At 46.5% G+C, this 13491-nt stretch overlaps 1 protein-coding gene across 3 annotated transcripts in view; it reads left to right on the top strand.

Annotated features, from left to right (window-relative positions):
- The window catches only part of SLC45A4 (solute carrier family 45 member 4), a 77266-nt gene that overhangs the window by 52214 nt on the left and 11561 nt on the right, over nt 1-13491 (top strand). For all 3 annotated transcript variants that reach the window (XM_075270045.1, XM_075270044.1, XM_075270046.1), the window contains exons 3-6: nt 3756-3944; nt 5892-6071; nt 8195-9258; nt 11590-11689. In XM_075270045.1, the coding sequence (XP_075126146.1) occupies nt 3756-3944; nt 5892-6071; nt 8195-9258; nt 11590-11689 (1533 nt within the window). The remainder of the gene's footprint in view (nt 1-3755; nt 3945-5891; nt 6072-8194; nt 9259-11589; nt 11690-13491) is intronic.

The raw sequence follows: 13491 nt of genomic DNA, 5'->3' as shown, positions 1-13491 counted from the left end.
TATTGTGAATAGAGTAGGGACCCACTATAAAGAGGTCGCCGTGAAGTGGCTAGTGGGCTTATACACCTTGATCAATATGTATACTAAGAACCTCATGTTCAGTATTGTAGAATTTGCTGAGAAGCACTACTAGATCAATGTATAAGATTGGGATGTGCGGGCCATGTTTTTCCCTTTTTGTATATTTCCGGTAAGTTTCTTCCTTCACCATTTTTTTTGTTTTGCCTTGGTACCAGCACTCCCCCCATTTTGCCCAGGTGTTTTTAATTAGCAGGAGACTGCAAAAAGGGACCCACCTACTAGCTCTCAGTCCTCTGACTGGGGCAATATGGTAAGGTGAATTTTTGAGATCTGTTCACATGGTGTGGTGTTGCGTGGTGTCTGCTGCTTCTGTGGTGCGGTGCCCATGGGGCGGCGCGGCCCGGAGCCCTGGGGGCTTGGTCTGGTGGCAGGGGTGTTGCCGGACCGCTGGGTCGCTCGCCCTGTGGGCGCCGTGTTGCGGTTGTGGCGGTCGCTGTGCGGCACCACACCCAGTAGAGTAGGGACCCACTATAAAGAGGTCGCCGTGAAGTGGCTAGTGGGCTTATACACCTTGATCAATATGTATACTAAGAACCTCATGTTCAGTATTGTAGAATTTGCTGAGAAGCACTACTAGATCAATGTATAAGATTGGGATGTGCGGGCCATGTTTTTCCCTTTTTGTATATTTCTATTATTGTGAATCTTTGCATGCAGACTAGAAGTTCAGCAACCCTTACCCTCCATGCGTCACGTGACCGCGTCTTATGACTACGAACCGTGACCAAGATTTGCAAATACTGAACATTTCACTTCTGCTATTCAAGCTCCACATTGTCAGCAGAGGTCATTGTCTTTTTATTTTTTTGCCTCCAGGATGAAAATCTTACAAATGTCAGAGAATCTGCGAGACAAAGACGCCTTTCAGCGATTTCCGCTTTGCATTTAATATAAATACGTGAGATTGAAAGTCTCGATATTAGCCGAGATAGTCGGGAGCGTTCACGGTTCCATAAAGTGCTCGTACAATGTTACAACTTGGTTTAATTAAAAAAATTATAATTATGTAACAAGTTCTGATGAATAATCGTTATTGTCTCCAGTGCAGACCTGTCTGTCTCGATGGTTACAGACTACAAACACACCCTGCGTAGTCTGATCCTGGTCACATAGCGGACTGATAGACTTCTATGTAAATCTAGTCACTTGTTCATTTTTTGGCATGTGGGTACCCAAAAATTTGACCGTTCTGGAGAATAGAATTTCGGGGTGTCTGTCACTCCTCCCGTAATGTCGGCGGTGTCGTGACCCAATGGAAAGTGTTTCACAATCAGGTGACAGATAAAGTATTCAGTTTATGACTTTCCCAGTCCTTACCTTGAAATACCTCGCAACGCCGCTCATCAGGATTTGCACAATGTGATGACATCCTACATAGCAATGAGGTGACAGCACCCGCAGCCATTGCCAATGAGTATTGGGATAAAGGGCACAAGCGAGCGTCGCTCTGCAGCTGATCAGGACATTCTCCGGGCTCATTCATCTATCGCTGCCCGCGTTCATTCACACCAATAACAATGGACAGGGCTTTTTTATCCGCATCCCTTCTACGGCTAAATAAATCAAAGATGATCCAACCAATGTTTATCTAGAATTTCCTGGAAGCGGCGCACAATCGGGGGCTTCATTCCAGCGTAGGATGTGGAGCTTTGCACATTGACAACAGGTTTAGTGCATTGTCCATGTGAATACACGGCCGGCTTAGCAAGTGAATGGCCTCCCGCAGGGAGATCACTGTCACTGGCCTCTACACCATCGCCTGCCACGTGCGGATGTCTCCATGTGACACCGGCGAGAAACGCTTTCCCTGGCCTGAAAACACAAAGCAGCATTCCATTCACTTAATACTAAAAATCCCGCACAGGGAGGGAATATTTACTGTACTCCTCGTAGTTATAGAGGGGGAAGACTGCACCCAATCTTGTATCCTTAAAGGAATAGTCCAGTCATACCTGATACTAACTGCTATAACACTGCCCTATAGGGCTCAATATAACTCCTATGAAATTTCCCATAAGTGTAAGAATGTAAAAAATATGTGTAATAATATAAAAATATGTGTAAGAATAGAACTGCTATAATACATATACAAGTATATAACTACTATAATACTACTCCTATGTACAAGAATATAACTACTATAATACTGCTCCTATGTACAAGAATATAACTACTATAATACTACTCCTATGTACAAGAATATAACTACTATAATACTACTCCTATGTACAAGAATATAACTACTATAATACTGCTCCTATGTACAAGAACATAACTACTATAATACTACTCCTATGTACAAGAATATAACTACTATAATACTACCTCCTATGTACAAGAATATAACTACTATAATACTTCTCCTATGTACAAGAATATAACTACTATAATATAACTCCTATGTATAAGAATATAACTACTATAATACTACCTCCTATGTACAAGAATATAACTACTATAATACTGCTCCTATGTACAAGAATATAACTACTATAATACTACTCCTATGTATAAGAATATAACTACTATAATACTACTCCTATGTACAAGAATATAACTACTATAATACTACTCCTATGTACAAGAATATAACTACTATAATACTACTCCTATGTACAAGAATATAACTACTATAATACTACTCCTATGTACAAGAATATAACTACTATAATACTGCTCCTATGTACAAGAATATAACTACTATAATACTGCTCCTATGTACAAGAATATAACTACTATAATACTACCTCCTATGTACAAGAATATAACTACTATAATACTACTCCTATGTACAAGAATATAACTACTATAATACTGCTCCTATGTACAAGAACATAACTACTATAATACTGCTCCTATGTACAAGAATATAACTACTATAATACTACTCCTATGTACAAGAATATAACTACTATAATACTGCTCCTATATACAAGAATAAAACTACTATAATACTACTCCTATATACAAGAATATAACTACTATAATACTACCTCCTATGTACAAGAATATAACTACTATAATACTGCTCCTATGTACAAGGATATAACTACTATAATACTACCTCCTATGTACAAGAATATAACTACTATAATACTACCTCCTATGTACAAGAATATAACTACTATAATACTACCTCCTATGTACAAGAATATAACTACTATATTTCAGGGGTCCACCCCCTGTAGTCAGCTGTATAAATGAGATAACATGGTGGGGTATACATGTGTTGCTGTTGCCCCCTGTTCTCTTACTCTTGAGACATTTTGGTTGCTCGGGACATATTATAGAGAGTCTCACTATTAGGCAGCATTACATAGTAACCAGTCTATCAGAAATCCCCTTTGTTGGGCTCTTCATTTATAGATTATCTAATCTTTCAGAGAACTTGTGATTTCCTGTCAGTATTTGTTATTTGTTATTAATCTATTTTCGTTCCTCTTTAGTCTTGGGTTCTCTCTTGGTTTTTTCCCTCTTTGACCTTCAGGTTCTGTTTCTTTTCAGGATCAGATAAGATATAAGATTGATAAGATGAGTTTATGAAGATTTGTTTATTTGTTATGTAATAATGATGATGATGATGATGATGATGATGATGATAATAATTAATAAATAATAATATCTCTCCCCTCCCCCACACTGTTATCTGACTGTTGGTCCTCTGTCGCCCCCAGGTCTTCCTGAACAGTACTACAGCCTGACGTGGTTCCTGAGCCCCATCCTCGGTTTGATATTTACTCCTCTTATCGGCTCTGCCAGTGACCGCTGCACGCTGCGATGGGGCCGCCGGCGGCCCTTCATCCTCGGCCTCTGTGTCGGAGTTCTGCTGGGAGTTGCACTTTTCCTCAATGGCTCGGTTATCGGTAAGACACCAAACCTCAATGAATGGCAAATACCTATTAAAGGGGTTGTCCGAGAGCCTACGTAGTTTTGAGTGACCTATCCATAGGATAAAGCATCAGTATGTGATTGTTGGGATTCCGGCCGTGGAACAATCCTACAGCTTCCTTCACCTGGAGACAGCCGGATCAGGTGATTGGTGCGGGGTCTGGGTATCAGACACCCCCCTGAGTCAGATACTGGTGACTGTATTGTATGATGGGTCGTCAGTATCCAGAACACTTGGGGTCATAGACATCCCCTTTAAGCACGAGGGGAGCAGTGTCGTGCACAGAGGAGCGTCAGGTTTTTTGGTACTACAGTCTGAGGATCCCAGCGATCATCTCCTCATAGCTCAGCTGCCTGATAGACTGCAACTGGGAAAACGGCTGATGGGATAAACAGTCGCCCCTTAAAGGGATTGTCCAGGATCGAGTTTGACGCCAATATGAGATCAGTCGTGCCAGACCTTGTGTTTCATCCACCAGAATCTATATACCAGGTATACGGCCGGACCCAGCTCTCCTCCTATTCATTTGCGTGGCAGTAAAGCTGCAGATCCCGGCGAGCTCTGTACACTGTATACATACACTGTAGTGTTGGCGTTGGGAACTGCAGCTCTACTCCCATTCACATGACTAGGAGTAGAGCTGGCCGTGGCTGTATCCCTGGTATATAGTCTCCAGCGGCTGAAACAGCTGATAGGCGTGGGGTCCGGGTGTTGGACCCTGACCGATCTAATACTGATGACCAATCCATATCCACTTCGGCTGGGCTCTGCACTGCCCCTTTAAGGGTCTGCTTCTCTTCTGAACACTGTAATACTTTCCCGTCCTGAACTTGTACTAGTGACACTAAGTTATATACTCCACTCACATCCAGAGCTGCACCAAACGGTTTCCTATTAACTCTTGGACATGTGTCGTTGCTGCCCCCATCTGGTGCATTAGAACTAAAAAAAAAATAACAAAAAAATCCACCTGATAGGCATCTGAACGCTCCTTGCAGCTCTGGGTGTGACTAGAGTACAAGACATGGACCCATCTGTAGGTGTTTGTGTTTGCTGCGGCCGCGCATTGTGCTGGTCAGTAAACAATACTACGAGGAGCGCGGCCTGACGGAACGCGGGGGGGAATCGCTGCCAGCACTTGGCATGAGAAACCTCTAGGAACCTGTTCACAGGGAGATGTTTCCTGTTGTGCGCCGTGTTCCCTTTATTGCATATCTTACAATGCATCCTGTTTCCAGTATTATTTCACATATTATCTCCCTCCGCGCTCTCTGTTCTTTTCTGGGCCCACTGTGGGAAGAAATGACTCCTTCCCTGAAAACAAAAAAAAAAAGAACCCCGCGTAACGGAGACGCAACTCCCACGTACGCAGAACGCCTCTAATCCAGGAGCCCCCTATAGACCACAGCCATAATTATAAGAATAATATCCAGGACGTTCTGATTTATGAATAGAATGCTAGAACTACAGTGAAGACTGACACCATCATGATATGAAGTGGATGCAGTGCAGCTATATAGGTCATTCAGCTCCTCTGGAAAGCTTGGTACAGCTATGGGCATTGCAGTGTACTTGTATATTTTCACTGTATAGGACCGTCTGCTTCATGGATGCAAAGCTTGACACAGTATTTGGCAGGGAGGACATCTTTGCAATGTAGATTCATACACCATTCAGGATATGTAGAAAGCTGGGTATTCCTATGAGCACAATTTTTCTCCATCCTCAATACATTTAAGCACTCCTTGATATAAATGTCACCTATAGTATTATCACCTGTCTCCAGGTTCATGAATAGAATACTAGATCCCGAGTGAAGACTGACACTCAACTCTGGGCCCCCATATTCCGCATCATCTATTACAGTGGAGTGTTGCATTGTGGGTAGGCGATGTCTCTAACCCTGTCTTACTCTTACCAGGTCTTGCCATCGGAGACGTCCCGGAGAATCAGACCATTGGGATCGTCCTGACGGTGTTGGGTGTGGTGGTCTTAGATTTCTGCGCCGATGCCACGGAAGGGCCGATCCGCGCCTATCTACTGGACGTGGCGGACACTGAAGAGCAGGACATGGCGCTTAATATTCACGCCTTCTCCGCTGGTACGTCCCCCTCTAATCCTCTCTATCCTTAAAGTTTTGTTTCCCATCCTCAACTTCTTGAAGACCTCTGCTTGATGTCAGGGAGTGGAAACATTAAAGGGATTGTCTTGGGATAAGAGCCGTACTGCGAGGTGACCTAAAGGATAGATTAAAGGGGTTCTCCACCTAAACTTCTTGCCAAATCTGATCCGTTTTGCAGACCAGAGACAAGACCTGGAGACCTGGTGAGGTTATTAAAAGGGAGGCTCAGGTGGAGATCCCCTTTAAGACTTCTACTGATACCGTAATACTCATTCCCTGACAACCAGATGTAGCCTGCAGCGGGGGAGGGGGGAGAATTATAATTGATGTTCCCAGTGGAGAATACAGTGTTCTTCAGTGGTATCGGCCTGTCCTGTATCCAGCAGACACTCGTCCTCCTCTGCAGCGCTCATGGAAATCGCTTTCGGATAAACCTTTCGCTTCGTGTTACTTCCTTTTGGCAGGCGCCTCTGTTTATGTGACAAGTCTGCGAGCCGCCAAATGGATTTAGGACTCGGTAGTCTGAACGTGACTTATTGGCTTAGATGGGGAGAGTGTTGTGGGCATGCTCAGTGACCTGTGTGACCCAGTGACCATTATCTATTGTCAATGGTGGATCCTGTGTTATCTCTATGTAGGTCTTACCTGCCTGCAACGATCACGAGGTGACAGATCAAAAAGTGATCTCTACAGAACGGGAAAGGAGACTGTATCCGGTGTGAATACTGCAGGGTTTTCATCCGGTTCACCTCCTCCCTGCACATTGACCTCTGCACAGGTCACAGAGCATGCCCACAACACTCTCCATAGAAGTGAATGGACACCTCGTAGAGAAAATAGAATTAAAAAAATATACAATTGATACATTCCGTGACGAATTAACATCTAGACTCCTCCCCCTTTTCTGTGTATGTGGCACAAGCAGTGCTGCAGTGTAAAGCCAGTCTCACGGACAATGAGGCTCAGCTGCAGTCAGGGATCTTAGGTTGTCCATAATGGATCAGAGGTAAAAAGCAGCCAAGCAATATATAACTGGCTGATACCGTGATGTATATACGATTCTGTATTATGCGTGTGTATAATTTTTGGAAACTCCCTTTAAATCTGCTGATTTGCAATATTTAATAACGATTCCATTGTCTATTTAAGGGATCTGTGTCCAGTGCACCCACAATAAGCGGGACTGTAATCAAATTTTTAAAATTTTTCCAATTTTCTGACAAATTGCCAACACAATAAGAGCAAATGATGGTAACGATCCGGAGGAGTCATTGGGCGGTGCTGCAGCAAGCAGCCTTGGAATTTATAGGGTTACTAATGGAGGAGGATAAAACCTGAGTGTATGGATTTGTCATTAATGCAACAAACTTGCATTGACTCCTTTTAAAGGGGGTTTCTAGGTTTTTGATTTAGTGAAGACAGGTTGTCAATATCCGACACCTGGTCAGATGATACACAGTCCTTGTGCTGCAGCACACATTGGACGGAGTTGTTTGCTTCTCGCACCATACACTGTTTCTGCTGCTGATATCAGGTGGTCGGTGGGAGTCCTGGGTGTCAGCCCCCTAACAATCTAATAATATGGATATCAAAAACCAGAAAAACCCTCCAGTCTGTTGGAGTCTTTAGTAGTCTAAAATCTGCCTATTCAACCTTTTACCGCATCCTTTAATAGGCTCTGCTTCACTGATTCCAGCACAGTTGGAATTTTTTCTCTAGCCCCCACCATGCCCGAGCAATCAGTGTTTAGTTTTGATGTCTAATATAGTGACTAGACTCTCTAATGTCACATGGGTGGTAGTAGGCGGGAGCAGCAGGGGGCGTGGCCACACCCACCTGGTATTAGGGAGTCTAGCTAACATATCTGGCTGTGATGATTGCCCGGGAACGGTGGGGGGTAGAGAAAAAATTCCAACTGTGTTGGAATCAGCGAAGCGGCGCCAATAGAAGGAACTGATGGAGGTGGCAAAGGGTCCTCTTTAAGATTGTTCTTATGTCCATTCTTTACACTGCTGCAAAGCATACTATTTTTTTGATTTTTCTTTTTCTCTGTTTTTTTGTTTATTTATTTTTTGCTAATGTCCATCTTTCTTTTTGCACAGGCCTCGGCGGCGCTATCGGTTACATGCTCGGCGGTCTCGACTGGACCCAGACTTTTCTCGGATCTCTCTTCAAGTCTCAGCAGCAAGTCCTTTTCTTTTTCGCAGCCATCATTTTCTCCGTGTCCGTCGGCCTTCACCTCTTCAGTATCGAAGAAGAACAGTACAGCCCTCAGCAAGACCGTCTGGATGATGAAGCCGATACCCTGTCGAGCGTGAAGCTGAACAGCACCCTCGCACCCATGTCCAGGCTGAACGTCATCAACGAAGAGGAACCCTACACAATGTTTCCGGACGATGTCCAGTCCGAGAACGATCTCAATCTCGACTTTCTGGAAGTGGATATTGTAAGGAGCAAAAGTGATTCCGTCTTGCACATGCCCGACGCCACGCTGGATTACGAGTCCGAGTTTCTACATTATATCGAACCCTCTATTTTCCAAGATGGTTCCTACCCAAACACGCCTCGCAGCACCAGCCAGGAACTCCTCAAGTCCAAATTTAACCGCTTGTCTGCCTTCCTCAGGGAGAACGAAAGGGAAGAGGAGATGTTGCTCGATAATCACATTAATGAATCTAAAGTTCCCAATGGTGGAGACTTACTACCGAAAGAAAACATGAACGGACACGCCAGGATAGGTATGAAGCAGTCCTGCACCGCCAACTCTATGCGCCGCCGCAGACATATGTTCTATCGCCAGCCCTCCTACACCTTCTCTTATTACGGCAAGGTTGGGTCGCACCGATACCGTTTTAGGAGAGCGAACGCCATCTTGCTGATCAAGTCGTCCCGCAGCATGAACGACATCTACGACATGCAGAAGAGACAGCGTCAAAGGCAGCGGCACAGAAACCAAAGTGGCGCCACCAACTCTAGCGGCGATACTGAGAGCGAGGAAGGAGAGACAGAGACTACAGTCAGGCTGCTCTGGTTGTCCATGCTCAAGATGCCCAAAGAGTTGTTGCGTCTGTGCTTGTGCCACTTGCTGACCTGGTTTTCCATTATTGCTGAAGCGGTGTTCTACACTGACTTTATGGGTCAGGTTATCTTTGAAGGCGACCCTAAGGTACATCATCCTCAGAACGGATACTTCACTTCACAGAACCTTATTAGAGGGAAAGCTGTAGGGCTTGGGTGGGGTGTAGTGAGTAGAGGGCTAGGTATTGTAGAAGTAGGGGGATTGCTCTGACTAGGGTAGCTGCTATGACTTCACGGGGACTAATATCACTACTGGGGATGTTAGGGATCTGCTTGAACAACTGGAGATGTAGAGGGTGGCTGAGACTATTGGGATGTAGGAGCTGCTTAGACTACAGGACGTGTAGGGGGATGCTGAGACTACTGGGGATGTAGGGGGCTGCCCTGATTATTGGGGATGTAGAGGGCTGCTGTGACTACTGGGGATGTAGGGGGCTGCAGTGACTACTGGGGATGTAGGGGACTGCTTTGACTACTGGGGATGTAGGGGGCTGCAGTGACTACTGGGGATGTAGGGGAGTGCTGCAACTACAGGGGATGTAGGGGGGTACTGTGACTGTAGGGGGTGCAGGGAGCTGCTGTGACTACTGGAGATGTAGGGGGCTGCTGTGACTACTGGAGATGTAGGGGGCTGCTATGACTACTGGACATGTAGGGGGCTGCTGTGACTACTGGGGATGTAGGGGGCTGCTGTGACTACTGGGGATGTAGGGGGCTGCTGTGACTACTGGAGATTTAGGGGGCTGCTATGACTACTGGAATGTAGGGGGCTGCAGTGACTACTGGAGATGTAGGGGGCTGCTATGACTACTGGACATGTAGGGGGCTGCTGTGACTACTGGGGATGTAGGGGGCTGCTGTGACTACTGGGGATGTAGGGGGCTGCTGTGACTACTGGAGATTTAGGGGGCTGCTATGACTACTGGACATGTAGGGGGCTGCTGTGACTACTGGACATGTAGGGGCCGCTATGACTACTGGACATGTAGGGGGCTGCTGTGATTACTGTGGATGTAGGGGGCTGCAGTGACTACAGGGGATGTAGGGGGCTGCTGTGACTACTGGGGATGTATGGGGCTGCTATGACTACTGGAGATGTAGGGGGCTGCAGTGACTACAGGGGATGTAGGGGGCTGCAGTGACTACTGGGGATGTAGGGGGCTGCTATGACTACTGGGGATGTAGGGGGCTGCTGTGACTACTGGGGATGTAGGGGGCTGCTGTGACTACTGGACATGTAGGGGGCTGCTGTGACTACAGGGGATGTAGGGGGCTGCTGTGACTACTGGGGATGTAGGGGGCTGCTGTGACTACTGGAGATTTAGGGGGCTGCTATGACTACTGGACATGTAGGGGGCTGCAGTGACTACTGGAGATGTAGGGGGCTGCTATGACTACTGGACATGTAGGGGGCTGCTGTGACTACTGGGGATGTAGGGGGCTGCTGTGACTACTGGGGATGTAGGGGGCTGCTGTGACTACTGGAGATTTAGGGGGCTGCTATGACTACTGGACATGTAGGGGGCTGCTGTGACTACTGGACATGTAGGGGCCGCTATGACTACTGGACATGTAGGGGGCTGCTGTGACTACTGGACATGTAGGGGGCTGCTGTGATTACTGTGGATGTAGAGGGCTGCTGTGATTACTGTGGATGTAGGGGGCTGCAGTGACTACAGGGGATGTATGGGGCTGCTATGACTACTGGAGATGTAGGGGGCTGCAGTGACTACAGGGGATGTAGGGGGCTGCAGTGACTACTGGGGATGTAGGGGGCTGCTGTGACTACTGGGGATGTAGGGGGCTACTCTGACTACAGGGGATGTAGCGGGCTGCTGTGACTACTGGGGATGTAGGGGGCTGCAGTGACTACTGGGAATGTAGGGGGCTGCAGTGACTACTGGGAATGTAGGGGGCTGCTGTGACTACTGGGGATGTAGCGGGCTGCTGTGACTATTGGGGATGTAGGGGGCTGCAGTGACTACTGGGAATGTAGGGGGCTGCAGTGACTACTGGGAATGTAGGGGGCTGCAGTGACTACTGGGAATGTAGGGGGCTGCTGTGACTACTGGGAATGTAGGGGGCTGCTGTGACTACAGGGGATGTAGGGGCTGCAGTGACTACTGGGAATGTAGGGGGCTACTCTGACTACTGGGGATGTAGGGGGCTGCTGTAACTACTGGGGATGTAGAGAGCTGCAGTGACTACTGGGGATTTAGGGGGCTGCAATGACTAATGGGTATGTAGGGGACTGCTTTTACTACTGGGGATGTAGAGAGCTGCAGTGACTACTGGGGATGTAGGGGGCTGATGTGATTAGCAGACTTTGGGATTAGTCAGACCTTTGACCTCTGTCACCACCTGAGGGGTCCCGAGTTCTGTAACTTCACATTTTTCTATTTTGTTTTTGTTTTTTTAGGCGCTCTCGAATTCTACGGAGCTGTATCAGTACAATGCCGGGGTTCAGATGGGCTGCTGGGGCTTGGTTATATACGCTGCTACTGCCGCCATCTGCTCAGGTAAGACTTGGCCAGAATTGTACAGAATGCGAAGCATATTCTTACATTTTATTACATATCTGTCTCTGGGAAAGCTGGGTGACCTCTGTTGTGAATGACCATTGTTACTCTCTGAGGTTATGGTAATTCTGTTTGGTTACATTGTGATACCGTATATACTTCCCCTTCCATATTCTTGCCTAGAAAGCCTGTCAGGAGCACAGAAAAGCTGAGTGGGAAGGATTATGGCAGCCATACTGGATGTCACTTAGACACAGATATGGCTCCAGCATGTTACGTTGTGTATATGTGTTAATATGTACACGTGTATATAGTGTTACCAGTCCAGGGATAAGCGCTCGGCTCCTGACTACGGGCTCGGCCTGGCTCCGGTGTCAGCGCTCAGCCCGCAGGAGCAGTAATTAAATCATGTATCATGCTGGGCGAGGGATAAGCTGCGGCAGATGTTGCCGTTTTCGTCGTCTTCTCATTGGCAGATGACTAGGATTTCTGAGGAGACAGTGACAGCACGCGGACGGCCATGTGTGCCCGGAGCAGAGAGTATTACCGAGAGCAACGCGTGTGCGGCAGTATAACCGCCATCATCCCGGTCAGCCCTGTGTCACTGCTACAAGGTCTATGCACCGATGCCACAAACATCTTGTTCTTGCCCCTTTTACCCCCTTAATCCTGTCCTATTACTTGAGTGGGACCAACTACAAGTCTGTGCAGCATAAGCAGGTAGTCTATGGTATGGCAGAACGTCAGCACAGCAGTCACCCCTACAGATGGTTCCTAGTCGTCCGAAATAACCTCAGCCCACAAAATACACTAAGGTCGCAGCCGAGGGGTTTAGGCATTGTCCTAATCTTGTCTTGGCTAAAAAGTCAGCTTATTATATATGTCATTGGCAATTCGTGTACGTCAGGGTCCTACACCCATCACCCCCACTCATCTGCTGGCTACTTATTGTTGGGGTGGTGGGTGTAGGACCCTGATGTCCACTGACTGGCTATGGCTTATATAAAGTTGCTCCCCAACCAATCTAATATTAAGGATTTTTCCTAAAGATTATTTTTGCTGATCCGTTTATGGGTTAATAGTAACAGTGTCTATCAACAGTAAATATGTTCATGGTTACATCCCTGGTGGTCTAGGAGTGTGAAGGGTTCAGTAACATCCCTTTAGGGTCAGAACGATGGTTAGATCCCTGATGGTCTTAGACAGTGAAGAAACTAATGGTTAGATGCCTGGTGATCCAGGATGGTGAAGGGGTTATGATTTACATCCTTAGTGGTCTAGGACAGTGAATGGGGTTAATGGTTATATCCCTGGTGGTCCAGAACCATGAAAGGGCTAATGGTTAAGTCCCTAGTGGCCTAGGACAGTGAAGATGCTAATGATTAGATCTCTGGAGGTTTAGGACTGGGATGGGGTTATGTAACATCCCTGTAGGGTCAGGACATTGTAGGGGCTAATGGTTACATCCCTAGTGGTCCAGGACTATGAATAGTGTAATAGTTAAGTCCTTGGTGGTCTAGGACAGTGAAGAGACTGATGGTTAGATCCCTGGTGATCCAGGATGGTGAAGGGGTTATGATTTACATCCCTAGTGGTCTAGGACAGTGAATGGGGTTAATGGTTATATCCCTGGTGGTCCAGAACCATGAAAGGGCTAATGGTTAAGTCCCTGGTGGCCTAGGACAGTGAAGATGCTAATGATTAGATCTCTGGTGGTTTAGGACTTGGTTGGGGTCATGTAACATCCCTGTAGGGTCAGGACATTGTAGAGGCTTATGGTTACATCTCTGGTGGTCCAGAAC

Source organism: Leptodactylus fuscus, chromosome 4, assembly GCF_031893055.1.
Source record: "Leptodactylus fuscus isolate aLepFus1 chromosome 4, aLepFus1.hap2, whole genome shotgun sequence".
NCBI lineage: Eukaryota > Metazoa > Chordata > Amphibia > Anura > Leptodactylidae > Leptodactylus > Leptodactylus fuscus.
The sequence above is the reverse complement of the archived record's forward strand: the minus strand, read 5'-3'. Positions and strand labels throughout refer to the sequence as shown.